General features: G+C 44.6%; 1 protein-coding gene across 3 annotated transcripts; it reads left to right on the top strand.

Moving 5' to 3' along the window:
• The first annotated feature begins 51 nt into the window (after positions 1-51).
• plekhg7 (pleckstrin homology domain containing, family G (with RhoGef domain) member 7) lies at positions 52-22,697 on the top strand. Of its 3 annotated transcripts, none has more exons than XM_086108558.1 (21): positions 52-103; positions 3,304-3,420; positions 3,505-3,582; positions 4,694-4,781; positions 5,070-5,350; positions 5,857-6,613; positions 8,714-8,736; positions 12,758-12,870; positions 13,255-13,295; positions 13,631-13,735; positions 14,128-14,277; positions 14,461-14,556; positions 14,926-15,024; positions 16,839-16,952; positions 17,173-17,347; positions 19,614-19,729; positions 21,031-21,118; positions 21,201-21,280; positions 21,797-21,950; positions 22,036-22,133; positions 22,443-22,697. In XM_086108558.1, coding segments are annotated over exons 5-21 (2,322 nt in total). In that variant the 5' UTR covers positions 52-103; positions 3,304-3,420; positions 3,505-3,582; positions 4,694-4,781; positions 5,070-5,348; the 3' UTR covers positions 22,554-22,697. The 3 variants fall into 3 exon arrangements, with proteins under 3 accessions (XP_085964684.1, XP_085964683.1, XP_085964682.1); XM_086108557.1 differs by lacking the exon at positions 52-103 and adding an exon at positions 110-3,239; XM_086108556.1 differs by lacking the exon at positions 52-103 and having other exon boundaries at positions 110-3,420.
• Positions 22,698-22,906: the final 209 nt, after the last annotated feature.

Below are 22,906 nucleotides of genomic sequence, written 5' to 3'. Positions count from 1 at the left end.
GCCAAGCACTGCAGGCCCTCACTCTTCTCACTACAATACGCCTTGTTGCAAGGGCCGGCTTTTGCTGTGAGCGATGTGGACGACTCCCTCGGGCAAGATTTAAGTGAGGGCGCACGTGTACGGAAGCCCGAAGCTGCCAATGTATAATAATAATAAAAATATTAGGACTGGAAACTACGTCCGAATGTACTCGCAAATACGTTCGAACGTACTTGTAGACTCAATGCATTCCTCCAGATGTAGCTGGTTTTTCAAGCTTTTAGCCTACTCTATGCCAATACGTTCACAAGTTATTTGAGTAAACATTGTTCATTTGTAATTTTATTATGTCTGCGGTGCTTGATTTACGTTTCACATTTCCCAAAATGCCATGAGATATTGACTTCTGCATGCATAAACGCAGTGGCATTCAGGGGGAAAAACGGACTTGAACCTTTTGTATTCAAACCAATACTAGTATGTTCCAAAATTAAGGAAGTAATCATTCTTTATCTTAATTGGCTGAATTGGTTGCAGTGCATGCTTATATGTTGAGCATTATTTTCCCACAATGTATGCACAAGTCAATACCCGGTGGCATTATGAGAAAATGCTACGTTTGTAGCATTTAGCCTACAAGTACGCTTGAATGTATTTGCGAGTACGTTTGAACGTATTTGCCAATCCGATTATTTTTACTCCACATAGGCGGCTCCACCCTTTTGTACTGGTCACTCTCAAAGTCACATCAACTTGATGAGTCTACCCTTTTCCACTGAGAGGCGAACAATTGCGACTGTTGGCGAAATTAGAAAAATGCGTGTCACGTCAGATTTCGTCCAAGGTCACGGACGATTCACAAAAAGTTTACCTAACGTTTGCCAACAGTTTTCGTGAGTGTTATTTTCAAACTTTTTGAACGTATTCAAAACATTTGCTACCTTAAGAACCCTGACGAGAATGCAACATTTGCTATCTTTGAAAACAAAAACACTCGCAATTGTTCGCCACTCAGTGGCATTTGGGGCTTTACTAGAGCCCCTACCTCACTGAGCAGTGAAGGTTTACAAGTGTGTGTGTATGTTGTTCATGATTTTTTTTTTTTTGGCCGTTCTGTTGAGCTTCAACAAGTGCATCATAGCAGGTTGAATGTTTGAGGTGGAAACGTGAAGCACACAAGACAGATGATCATCAGTAAGAGAGGATCTGTAGCTGGATTTGATGGCCACATTAGCACTGCAGAGTCATCAAGCACTCGAACAAAATCTGCCACCCAAAATGGCTGACAGCGATTTTGTGGCCTATCACAAAGCTGGTCCTGGTTGTTGCTCCCTGGGCTGCGTGTAGCTTGGTAAAATGGCCTTGTTGTTTTTCTGGCTTCGCTAGCAAACCTTTGCATATTTGCCAGCCTGAGTCAAAAGTCTGTACTGACTTCAGTAAATAAATATTTAACGGTCCATATTTTCTTGTAACCACGGCATTCAGGGCCCACCTTTCGTTTTTTGGCATGGGCGAACATTTTGAAGGGTTACCATTACAATGACGTGTGCTAATCACATGGACTTGGAGAGAGTACCCGTACGTAAACGACGCACGCACACTATAAATAGATTTCAAAATAAAAGTACTGCTGTTTTAGTCCATGCACTATGGAAAATTTTGAAAGTAGCTCTTATTTTTTCCAATTTTCAAGCAACTCTTCGCGGGCCAGTAAGAGCAGGCTATTTGGCCGTAAAATGTACGGATCTGTTCTAAAAGCCCAAAGAATTCAATTGACATATACTGTTCCATGCAATTCTAACTCATTGGCACTTGTGGACTTCGAGGCTGAAGACAATTTTATTGACTGATTTTGTTTTCCAGTGCAACATCACCCATTTGGGCCCTTCCCAAATTCAAGACAATCTTTGCTCTGAATGGCAAGTCATTGGCTACTGTTACCTACCATACTGTCCCATTGTCCTCAGTCATAGTGAAACCATCCATCCATCCATTTTCCGAACCGCTTGATCCTCACTAGGGTCGCGGGGGGTGCTGGAGCCTATCCCAGCCGTCTTCGGGCAGTAGGCGGGGGACACCCTGAATCAGTTGCCAGCCAATCGCAGGGCACACAGAGACGAACAACCATCCACGCCCACACTCTCACCTAGGGACAATTTAGAGCGTCCAATCAACCCGCCACGCATGTTTTTGGAACGTGGGAGGAAACCGGAGCACCCGGAGAAAACCCACGCAGGCCCGGGGAGAACATGCAAACTCCACACAGGGAGGCCGGAGCTGGAATCGAACCCGGTACCTCTGCACTGTGAAGCCGACGTGCTAACCACTGGACTACCGGGCCGCCCCATAGTGAAACCATCTTACTTTATTTGAGTCCCTCAGATCATTCCCCATAGTGCTGGGCCTGCATAATCCTCACATAGATTGGTCAAAACTGTCCAGAGTTCATTTGGAGCATGTTTTGCCCTACTCATTGTCTTCATTCGGCCATTCCCTCCACAAGAAATCGAGAGCCACCCAAAGCCCATAGACGCCTCATTGGTTCATAGTGATTACCATTAACCTGTTGTTAGACTGAAGCCGGAGCGCCCCCGTCAGAATGTCCATCATTTGCGTTTCTCTTCTCAAGCTTGCCACTACTAGCCTTTAAACATCCCCTACTTGTGGCACAGTTGATGGAGTAAAACACTTCCAAACAGAAGGTCATGGGTTCAAGCTTCCTTCAATCATGACAGTTCTAAACTCCTGTTCAGTCATAAGCATTGTTCTCACTGTTATTTTTATTCCATATTTGCACTAGAAACCTACTGCTAAAATTGCAATATTGCTACTTACGGTCATTTAGTCACTGTTACACCTACAATTTTATTTCATTCTGCATACAGTTTACTGCTTGATGGCACCGTAGACCAAATGAAGCAAGATTGCATAAAATCATGTGCAAACCGATTCGCTGAAGAGCCTCAATGCTTCATGAAGCTTTAATTTTGGCACATTCTTTCATCATAGTTAAAAGCATTTCGCGATTTTATCTGCTCTACTTGCCACTGTACAGCAGGTGTCAGTAGAGAACTACAGTAATGTGAATGAAGCATTGAGTGATGAACCTTTAGCTGAAGCAATACCCCAGTGGCTTTCATTTATCCATCACTACTCATGGGTGATCCGCTCCCTGGGTCTGGATCCTAGTCTTCTGGATGCCTTTTACGCTTTGCACCCCGACAGGACCCATAGGGTGGCGGGTGGAGGCTTTCGAAGGGGTAGGTAGTGTTACTGTTAGGGCTCAGTGTTGGTGTTCTGTTTCCCTTCTTGTGTTTTTGCAAGGTGTGTGGCTCCACCTCCAGCAAAATGAAGCACACCTGATTCTCCGCAAGGAATCCAGCAACAGGCAAGACTCCAAGCCTCACTCCAAACCTCTGTTGGAATATTCCATCATTCTTGGTAATCACTCCTGCTTGGAAGACCACTTTTTCTTGTGCTTTGTATATTTTTGGATTCTAATTTGTTGTCTCCCCTACTGTTGAGGTCTTGCGTTGCCTTACCTGAATGCTCCAACCACTGTGCCACCCAGCCTCCTATCTTCAGAGCCTGACAATTCACGAAGTAAAATAAACCGACCTATTTTCTGAATTGCTCCCATCTTAGTCTCTGCATTGGGGTCCGATATACCATAACACAACATTTCTGGTCAGTGCCAAAAGGACATAAATTGTATGATTTTTGCACTTGGGGAAGTGAATGATAATTTCATCTATGCCATTTGTTAGAGGACAATTCTTATTTTTACCTGATATTTCACTTGTCACTTCTTAAAATGTGGATGTGATCGTAAATGTCGGCATACACAGTAAAAGCTGGCATTATCAAGAGGCAATCGCACAAACTGGAGCCTCTTTTGTGTGTTAGTGGGGCAAGTGTGGTTACATAACTAATATTGTTTGAATTTTGTGGAATTGTGCTTCCTGTTTACATAATTTGCACTTTTTAAATAAATTTGAGGGCACTATGGGACAATGATTGACATTTTCTTTCAGCAGGTGTGTGCTGCTGCAAAAATGAATAAATAAGTCAAATAAATCATGCATGTTGTTGCAATGGGGGAGGAAACCGCAGTAGCTGGAGAAAACCCACACGGGTGCAGGGAGAACATGCAAGCTCCACACAGGAAGCTCGGAACACTGCACCTCTGCACTGTGAGGCGGACCCGCTAAGCAGGCATCCACTGTGCCACCGATGTGTTAATATATGCAGCCTAAATAGTACAGATGCATGATTCAGTGATCATGAAGGGAAACTATTTTGCTAAATGGTAGGACTGATGAAATAAAGTTTTTTTTTGTTTTTGTTTTTTGTTTGGCTGAGCTGACAATGGTAGAGTTCTATTTGGGGGTGACCACATTAGATGTTAGATATGTTGGACACAAAGTTAGATAGACCCGACTTAGATGGTACGTTCAGAGGAGAGATAACGGGTATGTAGAAGGATAATAAGGATGGAGCTGACAGGCAACAGAGCTGGAGGAAGAGATAAGAGAAGTTTGACTGATGTGGCGAAGAAAGACGTGAGGGCATACGTTACAGAGAAGGATGCAGAAGAAGGCTTGGATGGAGAAGAATGACGCGTTGTGGTCACTCCCAACCGGACAAGCCCAAAAAAAAAAAGGGGGGGGGGGGACTCAATGTGGATTGTTGTTTTATCCTATTTGTACTTTAGGATATGAAGCTTCTCAAGTCCAGCATTGCAACAGGTCTTAATACTTGACCTACGTCTCTCCCTAGTGGCCATATTGTACACAAACAAGGTGAGTCACCTGCTGAACGTGTTTGAAATAAAAACACTCGTCCGCTGGTTTAAATCAGTGAAGAAAAACATTTTTAAACGCTTGTTTTAAGAGCAACTCTTTCAACTGCTGCACTGCAGCTGGCACTGGTACCGCTTGAAAAAAAGCCTTTCAATAATAATAAGGAAAGTTGTGCCAGTAACACTGATTATGGTTAGCACTTGATTGAAGAAGCAAACAATCAAGTTTATACTGTACTTGAATGAGCGCGCGTGCGCGCTCACGGTACATCCCGATGTTTCCATACAGGCGCTGTACAGACGCACCTTACACCAACTTGGCTTGCCTAAGTCTCCACGCCCTCACGTCATCAAGAGCCCCTGCTTCTTCATTTTTGATGTCGTTTCGTTTGACGGATGACCACAGACGCACGGAGACGGTTTATTTCCCTTTTCTTTGACTTCATCTTCGGGAGGATTTGATTCGGGCTTTACCAGCGGATCTGGACGCCCCCTTCCCCGGTCACGTTTCCTCTCTTTACCCGCCGGCGACCACTTGGTTCGCGTGTCGGCGGTTACGTTTCCACGTATGTAAGTACACCTGACTCGGTTGCACTGTAATGAGCTCGTGTGCCGGGCGCGCCGATTGTCCATTAGCGCTGATTGTGAGTGACGCGTTGCGAAGACGTCGCGGAGTTCCTTTGTTGCCTCGTGGATGAGCCCGTAGCAGGTGGCCCGCTTTGAAAGGAAACAAGGATAATGTGGCGACAATAGCCGTGGAACTGACTCGACGTAGCTTGCAAGGAGAACGCTCCACAGTGAACTAAATGCGAGCATGCAACCCTGTCTGGGACTGAGACTCTTTTTGTGTCGCGCCATCGTCAGATGAAATAAACATTGTAATCCACTTGGTTGCCTTCTGCCACCGTTTAGAAGACTTGTTCAAAGTAACCATGAAGAGTTGCCTCACGAGAATTCTGAATGTTCTGTGCCCTTACAACGTCCTGTTCAGAAGAATAGTGGGCCTTTAAGACAGTTTCTGTTTTGCCTACAAATTGACTCGAGTAACCCCCCTTCTCCTGACTTTTATTCCCCAGGATCTCCAGAGGTCTGGGCAATGAATTGTGTTGGAATGCCGCAGGATCTGACCTTTTAATCAGAGGAGGCAAAGCATCCAGGCCCCAAAAGCTCACACTTTCTGAAAACCTGCTGCACTACGATGCCTTTGAGGTTAAAATGTCTACAATGAAGCATGATGTGATGAAAGACAAAGACCAGAATGTTGAAAAGAAGATGGACTGGAGTTACATTGAATGGGTGGAAAATGAAGTGGTCGCCGCAGGTGTGGTCAATGCAGAGACGCAAACGGATCGGGAGCCTTTTGAGCACAAGGAGTGTCAAACCAGCAGTCCAGTGTTGATGCACATGGCTCTCACACGGACACACTCCAAGCTGAGGCATCCACCTTTGATTGATCGTGATGGCATGGTCGCACCTTTCTTCCAGTTCGATCGGCAGGCTCCCGGCCGCATCTCCACCTCTCCGACCTTGAGGAGGATGAGGAGCACCCGGCGTCCCGTGTTGGACCCCCAGGATCCTGCAAGGATGGGGAGTACCCAGGAGGAGCCCTCCACGGCATGCCTGTCATCACCTTTACACAGAGTAAAGTCTCCCCTCGCCGCTGGTGGCCAGATCTGTCATGAGCATGCGCCAATTTCATCCTGTGGCCGACAGAGAACCAGATCACATAGATCAAAGACCTTTGACAATGGTATCGCTTCCATGAAGCCACAATGTCGCAGTGCTCATCCTACTGTTATGAAAGGTTTTGGATTTCCCGATAGTGAATTACAGGTGAGTGGTGGCTTATTTTGTATGTAAAAAAATGGTGGGGTCAACCGCTTTGGTTGGTGACATCAGTAGGCTGTCTTTTTTAAAAAAAAAATTATAATTGCAGTCTCTCTTCCTACAGCAGTAAAAAATTTCGCCCTAACACTAAAAGTAATTATGGCTTAACCGTAACTGGTGCATGGGACATGAAACTAATTAGCATAATCCAGCCATACTGCTAGCCAAGCCTTTGCCAACTTTTGACTCGAGATGCTTATTTTACATTTGAAAAGTCTCAGGACACAAACACCAAACAAATCTCTCCCAAAGTATACATACACTGAAATGATAATCTCGTCTCAGTTTACTCACAAATGTACTCGGTGTGGAATCTTGGGACTGTTTAGCTGAACACAAGGCTGATTTACGCGCAGGAAGCCATTACTTTGTTGTATGAATGGCAACAGGTGGAGAAACAGGTTCGTAGTACATTCTCCCATCTAGTTGAATTGCTCTGCCTCTCACTACATCTCTGGCATAGATAGATGAAAAAAATACTATGACCATGAAATGGGAGCATTGCACACGGCATAGCTGAGCTCTGCTGCCAGTGCAGTGGAAATCATTGCAGGTGACGAATGTTTTTTAAAAGCATTGTTTCAAATTGAAGAACTGCATGTTGGAGTTCTTTCCGTCACCAGCAACTTAACACACAAATTGCTTTTAACAAGTGCTGTCAAACGATTAAAACATTTAATCGTGATTAAAAACGCAACTGTCATAATTAACTCATAATCGTGATTACTCACACATTTTTTATCGTTTCTAAATTTCCTTTTATAAATTTTTTGTCCTATTTTTTTCCCGTTTTAATGCTCTCATCAACATGGAATCATGGATCAGTTTTCTATGTGCAAAATGTAAATATTTACCGAAACAACAATACCGATTTTCAATTTTACATGAACATTTTTCACTTGGAGCAGTCATTCACACATAATCTCTCACACATTATTACTGTCCATCAACAACAGTGAAAAAAATATTTTGTCACACAACAGAGGAGTTTCTTGATCATGAGTATGTTTTGATCAGATGATGTTCCAGGCATGTTCATAAGACCTCTGGGATTTGTTTTCAGTTCTGGTGGGGTGGGGAGAGCATCATGTTTCCTTTAAAAAAAAAATGCAGGTTACTTCTCATTTACTTCTCCCGCCCATATCTCGATGCCATCATTAGACCCCAGCCGCTATATGTGGTGTATTCCGGTGTGGATTTTAATCCCCAGCCTGTCAATTAAATTGTTACACATTCCTTCCTTGTGGAAGTCCGATCGGGCTCATTCTTCCTTGCCCCCTGCGGTGGTCATCCACAGTGCAAGCTTTTGACAGCCAATGAATCAGCAGTTACATGCACTGACAGCTCGGGCCGAGCCCGCTGCTCGCCGAGGCCTGGGAAGTGCTCTCCCTGGGCCCCCGTTCGCGGCAGTCAGCAGTCACCTAATCATGGAGGGGTCAGTGAGCGATGGAAGAAGATAATGGCAGATCTTTTCATCAGCTCCTGCTATTCAACCCGCCGCATTCTCAATGGGGTGCGGGCATTCTCCTGAGATAGCGTGAAGCTTTTGAAGCTGAGCGACCACTTAAAACGGTGTTTCAAATTTGAACGTGTTTGAAAGTGATATAATGGCGACATTTGCAAGAAGAGCACTCTGCGTTGGCTGTGGAATGCCGAGTGCACTGTAAGACAAAGCCAGCGCAGGGTTTTTTTTTTTCTGGCAAGGTTGTTTTCTTCGTGTTTGTTTGTAGGATTAGGCAAAAAATAAAAATACTTGAGTGATTTCCACCAAACTCTGTTTTCTGGCACGTGAGCCAATGAAAAAGCATTGGCGCATGTCTTGATAAATCTTTTGGTCTTTTTTTTTGTCCCCACTTTGCAAGGGGTTGTTACTTTTTTTCCTTAATTACCCCAATAATGGCATATTCATTCAAAAAAAAAAAAGGAAGAAAAAGGGGATATATTTATTTGAAAGCTTGAAACTTGGTGGTCATTCAAATTTGATCTTGAAATTTGTCTCTGATTGCATTATTCATTTTACCGTAATGATTATTTTCTTTTTTGCAGGAGAAGGAGCAACACCCGAATAGGTGAGTGTTTCGCATGCTGAATCAGCATCACCCCCCCCCCCCCTGCCTTTTGAGGCGACCCCTTTTTAATATGAGGCATGTACGAACACAAGCCGTCTTCCCTCCTATTGAAGAGTCTCTAATTGTCCCGACGAGCTGGCTCTGTTATGACTGGACGTCGGCACAAAAACCTAATCGGCCCCATCTTGTTCCAACACTTTCGGGCCTTGCCTGATGTCATTGGGTGCCCGTCAACAAACATGAGGTGGGGGGGGGGGATCTCTGAGCTAAGGAGCCCCATTGAGCTTTCTTTGTCACTCCTGTCTTGGTTAGTGGGGCGCAGTTAAGTTTTGAGAGTCCCATGGTTATGTGCGGACGAGACAAACCCTCATTAATGCCGTTTTCTCTTAGTGCCACCCACACCCCTCCTGATGGGCGGCCGGGCTGTTGCCTGGCAGGGTAATTAGGCAGCTATTGTCTCTTTAATTACACGTTGGCACACTACGCCTCTTCCCGTGGCCGAGCCCTGCAAAGGCATCGGCGGTGCGAGTTTTGTTTTCGTGCATCATTATTTCTCCTGTAGCGCAAAGGGACAAAGCGCCCATTTTCACAAGGGCCCTCAGTGGACACAGAGGAGGCTTTCTGATTGGGCACAAAGCAACAGCATGTCATTATGAGGATGCTGCGCAATGAGGCGCGCCCACACGCTCTGACCTGGTTTGCGGGCAGTGTTGGTGCCCTTCTTGCAAGCTTGTGTGCTGCTGCCCACCCGCTATCATCTCCTTTCAAGTTGATTTGGTATGACTTTACCTGAAAGGATCAATGTGGAAGTTTGACTAGGGCGAATGCCACGAACCTACGCGAGTGCTCTGATTCCCGCCTGTGGGCATTTGTGCTTGTTTGACAGTTGAGCAAGCTCAACTGCAGACATGTAACCTCAGATCTCTTTGTGTGCTACGAGGAAGGGGGGAAAAAAAAGGGCCACTGCTGTTTTGCATTTTATCACGGGCCGAGGCGAGCCAGGGGTGTCCGTCGTTCTTGTACTTCCTCTTACGTTTGTTGTCATCAACACTAACTAGAGTGTCTAAGTGGAGCTTTGCAATGGGTTTGACGTTCAGTGAAGTCGCTTTAATGAAGGATGTTTACAGCGTACTTGAAACAATGGTCTGCTTTCATCAGTTCTGATGCCCGGAACATCTTTATCGGTGTTCGGAAGTGAAAACACAAGAGCTGTCAAGTGTTACTGGCCAGCTGTCACGACATGGCACGCTGCTGTGTAGATAGATTGAGGGACAGAGTAGTCGGTTATTGCTCATGTAGTGGCACCTTCCTGTGATTGACTGGCAATCAGCATCACCCTTTAGGTACCCTAACACAGGGGTCCCCAACCTTTTTCGCCCCACGGACCGGTTTACGTCAGACAATATTTTCACGGAGTGGCATTTAAGGTGTGGCGGATAAATACTACAAAATAATATGGTAAGAGCAGCATGAACACTGTGGTGTTTTCGAGAGATAATAATAAACACGAGGCCGCAACACTCTGATCGCTATGGCAATGTTTAATGCCTTCAAAATACGATACAACGCAAATTCAAAGTGCATGAAAATGTCAACTCACCACAATGCTGAATCAGTGCGAGCCCCGAGCTTGATTTTCTGCAACCGGGCGGTCCCATCTCGGGGTAATAGGAGACAATGACACCTGAAGTGTGTGCTTTATGTCGAGTCTACTTCGTAATTTTATTTTAGTCACCGTTGCTGCACAAAACCCACGCCTCACACAGCTAGCATGTCGGAAATAAGATAAGATAAGAAAACCTTTATTAGTCTCGCAATGGAGAAATTCCCGATTCACAGCAGCAAAGTTATGAAAGGAAGAAGTAGAACAACAAAATATAGGAGCTGCTGGAAAGGCAGCCACTCTCGCAGCGCCATTTTGAAGTCAAAATAACAAAAATAACACAACACAACACAAAGGACACAGACAGTCGTGCAATCTTCACCACTTTTCTGCATACACTTTGTTGTCTGAAGCAGTTATAGACAGGGGCGGTTCTGGATCAATTTCACTGAGGGGGCCGGGCTGGGGCCAGGGGTTTTGATGGGGGGGCACATTCAACCCAGGGCTAAAAAGACAGATTCGAAATCTTATTTGACTTTTTATTTCTTCAGACTTTGAAATTGTAGTCATAACATTACAGTGATGAGAAAAAAACAGTATTAGGAGGGCTAAAATGTCTGCAAGCGTAACAATACGCCGTGTCCATCTGTTGAGAATATTCAAGCCAGGGGATGATATGGTACCAGCCTGCCGGGGACAAAAATTGCAAATACACTGAAGCTAGATGTTTTACATGCATATAATTATCCAAATTTTAAAAGGCAATGTCTTATATATTGATCCTGTTAAATAAAAATTAAAATAAAAAGGGAGACTAAAAAAGTTACACACACACGCGCACACACACACACACACGCACACACACGCGCACACACACACGCACACACACACGCACACACACACGCACACACACACACGCACGCACACGCACACACACACACACGCAAATAGCACTCGTGTCGTGGTAATTTCCTTCTCTGCGGACTGCTTCTCATTTTCCCACTCATTTTTAAATGGCGCAGCGCACTAAAGGGTCCGACTAGAATGTTAAATCACGCACTTTGGTTCCACCTTTCGCGTCCGCGACTCGGCACGACTGCGTAATCTGCGCTCGGAGGGGGGGCCACAGGGGGGGCCAGAATCGGTGCTACAGGAGCACTGCCCCCCCCCCCCCCAGAACCGCCACTGGTTATAGATGAAAGAGGAGAGGATCAAAGTGTCCTTTCACCAGTGGGTCAGAGACGTCATGCTGAAAATGTGCACACGTCTGCTACAAGCTAAGTTTTGAAAGCAAACACGAAGCTGTAGCGTCCATTGACGAAAAGAGATTAGTTCATTTCTCCTGTCCCACGTAATCCGCTTCAAACTCCAAGCCGCGACTCAAATAGCAACAGTGCTGTTGTGGTGATCTCAGAGTATTCAGCCATAACTTGAATCCAGAACACCAGCAGAGTTGTTGTCTCAAACGTACTTTTAAGGCCGCCGTCATTTGCGATCTCCAGCAGTTTATTTTACTCATTTAGCAAACTCCGGCGTTTTGTTTTTAGCGTAATCATTCACGTGACGGAGAAGCGTGGTTTGACGCGCGTCAAGCGTGACACAGACGGATGTAACGGAGAATCGGGTAATTACAACATAAATACAACGGAATTAATGTCAATTCTTATTGTGCGGCCCGGTACCAAATGCCGGTCCGCGGACCGGTGGTTGGGGACACCTGCCCTAACACACTTTCCAGTGGGACAATTAAAAAAAACACATTGTAGTATGTTTTGCAAGTTGAAACTATGAAGTTTGTGGAAATGTAAAAAAAAAAAATAATAATAAAGAATACCAAACCCAAACTGTTGGTATGTGTGAGTGGCGTTGACTGCACAGCACAACTCAATGACTTGAGTTGTTCTATGCTCAGGTTTATCTCTCCCTTAATCACAGCAGCATTAACACCATGAGCTTTGTTGCTACACCTGTGGGAGGGTCCCCCCCCCCCCACATGCCTTGGTAGCTTGCTGAAAAGGGAACAAGAGGATGAGAAGTGCTCCACAATCGTCGTGTGTCTCTTTTGACACAAATGGAGTGAAACTTTGACAAGGTTGGCACTGTCAAAAGGCCAGAAACATACAATTTGGTGTTTATTTTTTGCCCCCCCCCCCCCCCCCCCCCCCGCATGTGTTGTAAATGGCCAATTGGCTGCGCAGCACAGATGGCATTTCACTGGCATTTCAAGAAGAATGATGACATGGAATTTAGTTATTTCCTCCTGACGTACAGGAAGTATTGTCTCTATCAAAGCGCCATTGCTTATATAAATGTTACAAAAACGAATCCAAAGGCATGAATCATTTTTTGTGTCATTACGTTATTGAGTTATGAGACAATTCATTCTTCATTTACTGGTAGTTTTTCTGTCCACTTCAGGCTGGAGGAAAGGAGGCGGAGCTCCGTCGTGGTCAGTTTACCTGGCTTGGATGTTTCACCCGGAGATCTGTTTGTATCCAATGGCGCAGCTGACATACTAAACAACTTTTCTGGTATGTATATAAAAATAAAAATTGTACTGTACTTTGTCACACCGTCTGGTCAGAATACCAAAGATAGCTTTCACTTATATGCTTCATCACAACATGTCAGTCCACATATCTCTCGTCTTAATCTGCCAGTTAAGATCATCACTCAATCATCGCAGCTGTCGACTTTAGCATTTATACAACAGAGGTGCGTGCTGCTAAAAGTGTCCCCAGATGTATTTGAGTCATGATTTGTAAAGCATTTTTATCTTGTCACCTTTCAATCCCATCACACCAAGGAGCTCTCTCACATCGGCCAACTCATTTGTAACTACAGTTTGCCAGCGCATTGTTTTGTTTCACACTCATTTCCCTTTGTGATCGTCACTCTTTTGTGTGTTTTTGCAGACACAAAGAAGTCAAAGTGGCCTTTTTCAAGGCGAAGCACAGTAAGTCTTATTTGTGGTTTAGCAGCTGTTGTGTTCACGGCTTCTTTTGATGTGTGCGTGTGTGTGTTTGTTGCGGTTTCAACATTGTTCCCTGACCCATTTAACAAAGCAGATTAATATGGTTCCTCATCCCGTTTTCCTCTCGCAGAGTTTGCAATTGGGGGAAATGCCCAGTGTAGACGTTGAGCCAAATTGATTCGTTTAATTTTTGATCATGCAAGACTGGGCCAGAATGCGCACAGCCGCACGCTACCGCATTTTTGCTTTGGTTAACGCACACACTGAAAAAGAAACATCACACTTTTTTTTTTAAGTTATGCCTTTTTAATTTTCAGACAAAAGGGAAGTCCCAAACAGGCACGTCGGTGTCGGATATTGAAGGATATCTCTCAACAGTCCAAATCCAGGACTGGCGGAACTGTGACCTTCAGAAATATAAGGTGAGAAATGGCCTCTGTCAGCAGCAGCCGAAGCACCGTGCTATTTGTTGTGTAAATATGTCTTCACTGTGCTTCGAGGGATTTTTTTTTTTGTTTCACTCGATGCATTATTCACATTGAGAGGATAACACATCCAGATTTCTAATCCAAATAGAACCTGCTACTCTGAAATAACAAGTTTGTGCAGGAACCTGCTTTTCTTGGCAGTAACCCTGCAGCGTATAAATATCACTACGCACTACGCACGCTTGAGTGGATCCCCACGGTGGGAAAAACATCACAGAATGCGATCAATGTTTTACACCAAAGCGCTTTCTTGCCATTCTGTCACTTCGATCTTGAAACTAATTTCTCAGCATGAACCGTGCTCGCTTTCGGTACTTTTTGTGCAGGACTACTCCGTAGCAGAGTTCCTGCAGGACCAGTCGTCCCAGTGGAGCGCCCCCCCTGACCCTCTGGGCTTTAAAAGACAAGAGGCCATCTGGGAGCTGTTCACCAGCGAGTGTGTTTACTTCCTGGATCAGCTCATGGTTCTCAAAGAGGTGATTTTCACCACACAATGGCTCCTCCCGCACGCATGAGCATAAATAAACACACCAAACCGAAATAAAAACCCGACACCTGCCGCTTTGTTCTTTACATTTTCCCCTCTGAATTCCTGATGCTGAAGTCTTTTGGTTGTCTGTCTAAGCCGATTGTCCGTCGGACTCTTTTGTTGCATTCAGGTGTTTTTGGCGACACTCACGAACCTTCAGATGAGAACCTGCCTGGCTGACATTGACGCCTGGAGGCTGTTTGCGAACCTCAGTGAGCTTTGCTTGGTGAGCTCAAACGCCAACACAGCAGACGGGCCCGATAACGTTGCACGTATCACTTCAATAAATCATCAGCCGTCACGTTATCAGTCTCTTGTGTGGCGTCTGGCTTTTGTTCGTCAAAAAAATAATTGCAACACTCGCCGCCTTCAGCTCAGAAACAACATGAGATGTCGAGACCATCCGTAACTCGCAATGTCGCGCGTGAGACACCCCCGATGGATGCCATGGAAATTCGGGCTTTGATTTACCGCTCATTTGCTGATTGTGATTAAAAAAGAAATAGTAGATATCTTGATGCAACAGCAGGCATTTCTTTGTAATGTGTATAAAGTGCATCGCCACTGGACAGTCACGCCATGTCTTTCATTGCAGGTGAGCTTTGGTTTCCTTAACAACTTGCTGCGCGTCATCAAGGACTCGTTGGACATCGCCGATGGTAACCGAGCCCCTCTGCTGGAGCTCTTGAGCAACGTAAGATGCCAGTCCACTGTCACTCCTTCATTTCTAGATCTCCTTCCATGTTAGCCAAACATTTCACATCAACATTTCCAGAATGTACTTTTTTTTTTTCTCTTTGCTGGACCAAAACAAATTCTGATTTCACTAGGCAAAGCAGTAGGTGCAGCTCAACCTTGACAAATAAAATGCCCCCATTGAGTCACATAGCAAAGAAAGGCTTTGCAGTGACTCATGGCTTCTCACGGGCCTCTCCCTAAAGCATTTGATGTCATGGACTCTATTCAAATACGTCAGCCACATGCGTTAAGTTTCCACGGGATGAGTTGACACGGTGTGGCAGCCAGACAACAATGCCACACAGCATTCAAGTGAGGGATGAGGAACTGCGTGCCAGCAGTTACTTGCTTTGCTTGGAAATAATTAGCTGTGGATGATGAAAAAAGAAAAATCATTACGTGACACGTCAGGCTGCTGGTAAGGAGAAAGCTTCAATTAGACAAGCTCAAATTATTTCAGACATGAGTGTTGTCAGTTTGGAGAACATACCATTCGTGACTACAGCCCTACATTGATCTTGCACAACCTGATGGTATCCATAAGATGAGCTGTATCGTCCTAAGATTGGTCCTTATGCTAAAAGGTATACATTTATAATATATGTTATAAATAACAAAATCCACAAAAATATTTTTGCCATATTATTTTGTTGTAGATATTTGTTGTATCACATTTATAAGCTCAATTCCAGCTCCGGCCTTCCTGTGTGGAGTTTGCATGTTTTCTCCGGGTACTCCGGTTTCCTCCCGCGTTCCAAAAACATGCATGGCAGGCTGATTGAACACACTAAATTGTCCCGAGGCGTGAGTGTGAGCGCGGATGGTTGTTCGTCTCTGTGTGCCCTGCGATTGGCTGGCAACCGGTTCAGGGTGTCCCCCGCCTACTGCCCAAAGACAGCTGGGATAGGCTCCAGCAACCCTTGTGAGGATTGAGCGCTTCGGAAAATGGATGGATGGACAATTATAAGCATTATGTGGATTACATCAAAAAACGGAAAATTTGGGGAAAATCATATTTTAAACCTGCAGTATCAAATTTGATACAGATGAGTTAATGTACTATAAAGAATGAGTTACATAATGAAACTGCATGTATCAAATATGATACGAATGGCGTTATAGGCTTAACAATTCTCTTAGATTAGCACAAATGTCCAACCGCGCTGCAGCATACATTTTTTTTCTTTGCAACCACAATAGCACATAATTAGACAGCAGACCTCCAACAAAGCACTCTCCCGGCGCAAATAACTCTTCGCTTGTGTTGTCAGCTTAGGGACAAAAGGGACATTAAGTATTCATCGAAGAAGAAAATAAGAACCATCTTGGTTTGTCATGTACATGACATTTGAGCCATCGGAGAACACTTGAGCAGGGGGCCAACTTGAGTGCCCGGGAATCAGTTTGATGTGTCGGTCGGTGTCTTGCTCAAGAACACTGCGGCTGTGTGTCCAGGCAGGTCGATCTTGAACCGGGTTTCCCATGGTGAAGACCTTCACCATGGGAAACCCGCTTGGCCACGGCTTCCTTGTCATCCAGTTTTTGTTGTTACAATTTAATTTAAGGCTACAGCGCCAATATTTTTTAGCCAGGCCAGATTTGATTCTCAATTTTTTTTTTCACATAATTCAGACATACTGCAATGCTAATTTCTCTTTTGTCAGTGAACTTAGGGTGGTTTTCTTTCTTTAATGGGAGGCTACCCACGTCTGCTTTTATGATGCGTTTATCTGCCGTGTACTAGCTGATGTGGAATTGCTCTGTTGGCAGGCTTTCCGGCAGAGCATATGCCACTGCTTGCAGAAGTACTGCCTCAACTACTCCACAGCTTTGCTTTATCTGGACAGCCTCAAGCCCAGAGAGGACTTTGGGTCTTACGTCAAGGTACACGAGGGCACTTACACTGTGCATGTGCGTCATCGCTCACAAATCCCCCCCCGGTGATCAATAAAGTATTCTAATTCTGAAAGCACCTTGAGAGGAAAGCTACAAACATCCCGCCGATGTTCTCATTATATTACTTCCTATTTGTTCTCAATGATGTCACGCATCACCTCTTCACCTCTTGCATTGCTTCTGCCGTTCTCTGCGTTTTGCCACGCAGTGGTGCGAGGGCAACAACCAATGCCGCAGGTTGCAACTGCGCGACCTGCTGGTGGCGCCGTTGCAGAGGTTAACCCGTTACCCGCTGCTCCTACGGAACATCGCCAGGAGGTTCCGCACGGAGGAGGAAAGCAAGGATGCGCAGGCGATAGCGGAGCAAGTGGACATGTCTATATGTGAGCAAACGACGGATCGGTTTCTCATTCAAGGACGTGCGCGTTCTTGTAAGGCTTGCCGCCATTCCTGGAAAGTGCTCGTTAATGAAAAGGTGAATTGACCAATGCACCTCAGGTGCCATGCCCTCACCCGTTTTAACTTGCTGATTAGGAAGGCATGTTTGTGCTCCAAACAGGATAGCCATTATTCTGTTGAGCAAAAAAAAAAAGAAAAAAAAAGCCACACCTCGCAGAGGCTGATTTGCATGCAGTACTTCCCATAACCCTTAAAGAAGGTCAGAGTTGCTCTGGTGAAGTAACAAGGAGTGTCCTGTAGGTAGGTGGAGTACGTCTTTTATAAGCTTAGTCGGCTCTAATCTATCAGCGTGGTCTCACACCAGTGTTTGACAAGCGACCATCCCGAGCCAACACGTCGGGACACGCCGATATTTTGAAATGCGATCGAAATGGACCAAAATACACGAGGACATCCAAAGCACGGGTGGGCGGACTTTTGCTTTCAGGGGGCCGCATTGGATTTTGAAAACTGACACATGGCCCCGGGATTTTGTAAAACCACAAAAACAAGGGCTTCTGGAACAAAAGAACTTATTCACAGATGAACAACAATGAAATGCACTGTGAGCGACACTCGCTCAACAAGTGGCCCGATTTGAACATCAGTGGCTTTTTTTTTTTAAACATGGTTTTCGTCATTCACTACATGAATAGCAGCATTTTTTTAGGATCAAAAACGCACTTGCTACCAACTACTGCAACACATAACCCCTTTGTTCTATCCATATCCATACTGTGTTGGAATGTGAGATGCCGAATCGTGTCCGACCTCCCCGTTGTTGCGTTTTCTCTCCTTCATAATTGACGGGACAAGCCAAAACACCCCCATGTAACTTTCTTCTTCTCAAAAGCTGTGCTGGTTTGAAATTGCAAGCGCTGCACTGCCGCCATCTACAGGAATCTGGTCTCTCTTACAGTAGTTGATAAACTTGAATTTCACTTCACGTGGATGAAAGACAACACTTTGATGACGATGAACGCCATAGAAGCCAACGGCAGTGAACGAGTTAAATAACCCATAACACTACGGCCATGTTTCATTCGATCCGTGGCGATGCTTATCACTCCCATCATTCATATTGCAAATCAACCTTTACCAATGAATTGTACTGCCGTTAAATCCAGCCCTCTAAGCTTTTCTTTTTAATAAGAGAAATGACATGCAGTAATAACATAAATATGTACAGTAAAACAAACAGTTTTGCAGTATGATTTCATGCTTCAACTCGGTGGACATTGTGCTGCTCCTTCTGATATGTGCGCCTTGGCCACCAAGGGTCAGCATATTGTATGCATACTGAATGTATGATGATGAGGAAACACAAAGACCATCACAGCTAAGTTGTTGTAAACATTTTTTTTGCAGTGCATAAATAGTATACTGTATGCCTGTAATAATTGTTATATGCTCTGTGTTCTTGTGTTGCCGCACCATTTGTGTTCAAACATCAGGTTAGCCATACCTTCACACTTAGTTGTGACGTTCATTGCCACCCACCATCTCGTGGAAGACTTTCTTAAGGTCGCTCGCGTCAAATATTTTCACTCAAGATAAATTTAAAAAAAACAAACCAAAATAAATCTGACGATTGTTCCGCCGCTCCAATCTTGATCTGGCCCAATGAACATTTACATCATAAGAGTCATGTATATTTGCTGCATTCGTATAGCCATCTTTTAAATTTTACATTTTTATCAGTATATTTTATTCACTTATCTAATTTGTTTCATTATAAAATAAAATATTAGCAGATTAAATAAAATGTTACATTGATTTATGAGCGTTAAAAAAAGCAGGCTGCATTTAATCCGTCTTGCTTCCCATCACGTCTGTATGTTCTCCTTTTCTATCACGTTGTTCAGCCCTTGTTGAGGCTGCTCCTTAATTTAGGGGAAAAGTGGTGCTAAAAACCGAAAGAAATCCATTTGTTATCACCAAGGCAAAACCGTGTTGAAGGAGAAGCGTGAGATGAACGAGACTCTTTGCTTTGACAATACAATACAAATACATCTTAATATATCGAGCACTTTCACAACAGTGGCAAAGTAATGAATGCTTACCAAAATAAAAAGGCCTCCACAGACGGATGAGTGTCTTTGCGGCGGCTCAAGTAACCTTCGTGGGAACCTCCCGTGTAATTGGAACCCGGTTACTACAGTAGTCGTAGAAAGTAATTATGGTGAATAGTGTCATTGTCTTCCTTCCAAGGTGACCTGGAGGGAAAGGTGAAATGGTTGGACAACTACCAGAAGGTCAAACAGCTGAGAGACGCGCTGGTGTGGCTGCCTGTGTGGGAGCGGGACAAGCGGGCCTTCATCCCCGAGGTCGGTGATGCCGAACGCCGGTCGTCTCGACTGGAAACGTTTGAACGGCCCTCCTGGAACATGCTCGAATTAGTTCTTGAAAACCTATTCGTTGTTAGGGCTGAACACGTATAGAATAAATCTGATATTGTTGATTGGAATTGACACGAATTTATTGCTTGTGAAAAAAAACAACTGCGTTTTAAAATCGCAATATTCATGGGGGAAAAAAATTGCAATTAAGATAAGAAGAAAACCATTATTAGTCTCGAAATTCCCAATTCACAGCAGCAAAGTTATGAAAGGAAGAAGTAGAACAACAAAATATAGGAGCTGCTGGAAAGGCAGCCACTCTCGCGGCGCCATTTTGAAGTCAAAATAACAAAAATAACACAACACAACACAAAGGACACAGACAGTCGTGCAATCTTCACCACTTTTCTGCATACACTTTGTTGTCTGAAGCAGTTCTAGATGAAAGAGGAGAGGATCAAAGTGTCCTTTCACCAGTGGATCAGAGACGTCATGCTGAAAATGTGCACACGTCTGCTACAAGCTAAGTTTTGAAAGCAAACACGAAGCTGTAGCGTCCATTGACGAAAAGAGATGAGTTCACTTCTCCTGTCCCACGTAATCCGCTTCAAACTCCAAGCCGCGACTCCCAGCTCCAAATCCGCTCCGCGCTAACGCTCCTTTCTTCTCATCGTCGGCTCCTCAAGACTTACATCCATCCAGCCGCAGACCGTTCAACAGCACCGATCTCTCCGCTGAACAAAGCGGGGCTGTGAAAAATGCTGCCCATTACAGGCGCAAGACACAAGCGCCCCGGGACTGTCCAGCAACGACAGTCAAATGGCGCCGACATTCCTCCAGTCAAAAACAGTGCTGGTATACCCATGCTGCCGAGAAGGCGCAACCACCGAGCACAGAGTCTCCTCCTTGATGAATGTCGTGGCCAAAAAATGCTGAAAAAAGTCCACATCAGGTCCACACGACGTAACAACAAACACAAAGTGACAAAACAAACACAAAAATAACAAAAAAAGCAAGGCTCATGAGAGCACTTGCTGACGGCTGCCTACTCGGGCGCCATCTTGACTTCAAAGATTAAATTAATTTTGCTAAATTATTCAGCCCTATTCTGTATTTATAATACCGATGACATGATCCAATCTTGTTCTTCTCAGGCTGTGACCTCAGATATCACTCTTCATTTTTTCCCAGCCCATTCTGTTGTGTCTTCTTACAAGAAACTCAGATGTGATACGGTCACAAAATGTCAGCTTGCAGCTCTGATGTTGCTGCTGCTTCTCTTTCATCAGACCGTGAAGCATCTGCTGAAGCCCATGACACTGGAGAATCTCATTTCTCACAGAAGTCTGCTGCACGAAGGCAAACTGGTGCTCATAGGTCTGCCCTTCTGCTTCTCGGGCACGTTTGGGCGAGCGTTTTGAACGGGCTCTCACGCCGTCTTCCTTTGGCTCCCTTCCAGAAAATGCCAAGCTCATCGATGTCTACGTGTTCCTCTTTGACGAATTCCTGCTCATCACCAAGATAAAGAGAAACAAGAAGGTGTGTAGGCGCGTCGTCGTCACTTTGACATTCTATTCCATAGGTAGCGTTCCACAGCTCCACTCGAGAACTTCTTGACATCTGTTCTTCTTTCACCTGTGAACATTTATTGTAACCCAGGAGAATTTTGAGCTTTATTCACCTGTTGCTATCCTTCTCAACCAAAGTTATAGTCGACAAAAACCAGCAGAAAAAAAGCTACGAAATCAGCAAAAATGCATTTAAAACGACCATAAATAAATAAATAAATCCTTGAAACGAACATGCTATATTTATAGCGCAAATATCATACTTTGTCTTTCAGTGTTCATTGTGCTCATTTTGGTATTGCTGCATGTCTTTACATAAGGAATGTGTTTGTTTCACTTGTGTCACTTAATGAATTAAAAACTAACAAAACAAACTGAATTTAAAAAACAAAAGTCAAATAAAACTAAAATGAAACAATAATGAAAAATCCCAAACTATTTGAACCCTTTTTTTCATAACATGACTTTACATTTTCTTTGTGCCTAGAGGTCCATCGGACCGGAAGCCAACTCCCTGCGCTTGGCGCAGAACCCGGAGCTGGACCAGCTGCTAAAAGAAGGCTGCACCTTCACGGTTCTCGACCAGCCCGTCTCTTTGGACCGACTCCAGCTCAGGAACATCGATCAGTTCAATGCCTCAAGTAATAAAAGAGTGTCGATATGCATCAGGCTGGTTGTGACGTTTTTGTCGTTTAATGGATATCATTGTCTGTCATTCTTTTAAAGCATCAGGACTGCCTCATTCTTTTATAATCACGCACCAGAACCGCTACCAGCAGTGCATTGGTGCGTTCGTCCTGCAGGCTGCATCAGAGGCTTCCAAGGTAAATTCAGGGATAGGATTTGGAATCTTTTGTCTTCATTTGCATTCACCGGCACACTTTGTTTGTGGAGATTTGCTGACATGTTTGTTTCTTTCCAGCTCAGCATGTTTTGGATAAAGTACTCTGTTGTTTATTCATGGATACCTTTCTGCCATTGCGATGATGATCGTGTTTTATTCCAGCGATTGCAGTAGAACTGGACTGTCCCCATGAACAAAGCTCCAGCCTAATCTTTTTTCTGTGACATGAAAAGCACCCCTTAGGCGTGAACCTCATACTATACTTGCGTGTGGAACGTTTGTTGTCCAGAGAGCGTGGCTGTCAAAGATCGAGGAGGCTGTGTCGGCCCTGCTGAAGCTGGACTCTCAGCATGTGCGAGTGAAGAACGCCTCACTGTGGTTGGAGTCATCCCAGATCTGAAACACCCCGCTGCACTAGATGCTGTCGCACACGCTCCGTTGCCGCGTACTCGTCAGTGTCATCGAGGTCTGCACGAGCACATCCGGTACTGTTCAGTGAACTGCTGCAGTAGTGTACCATTAAAACTTTGGTCATGTAGTACAACTTGTTACCTTGTTTGTCTTCTTACACTAGGTGTGGGAGTAGCACATTGGGTGTTCATGTGAATTTGCTTAATTTTATTCAGATTTACAACAGTGACTATCGAATGTTGACTGGACTGGTCCAATTCCTGGCAAAAAAAAAAAAAATGTGGTTGCTGAATTTTGTAGAGAACAGACATGACGCCAAACTGTCATTTCAAATGGCAACTT

The sequence above is a fragment of the Hippocampus guttulatus genome, chromosome 4, assembly GCF_054856545.1.
Source record: "Hippocampus guttulatus isolate MCC_2025c chromosome 4, RoL_Hgut_1.0, whole genome shotgun sequence".
Taxonomy (NCBI): Eukaryota; Metazoa; Chordata; class Actinopteri; order Syngnathiformes; family Syngnathidae; genus Hippocampus; species Hippocampus guttulatus.
Note: the sequence above shows the minus strand (reverse complement) of the source record. Positions and strands in the feature narration are given on the sequence as shown.

Coding starts and splice junctions, on each gene's coding strand:
- plekhg7 (XM_086108558.1), top strand. Junction 12,871..13,254: donor CATACTAAACAACTTTTCTG/GTATGTATATAA, acceptor GTGTTTTTGCAG/ACACAAAGAAGTCAAAGTGG. Junction 17,348..19,613: donor GCAAGTGGACATGTCTATAT/GTGAGCAAACGA, acceptor CTTCCTTCCAAG/GTGACCTGGAGGGAAAGGTG.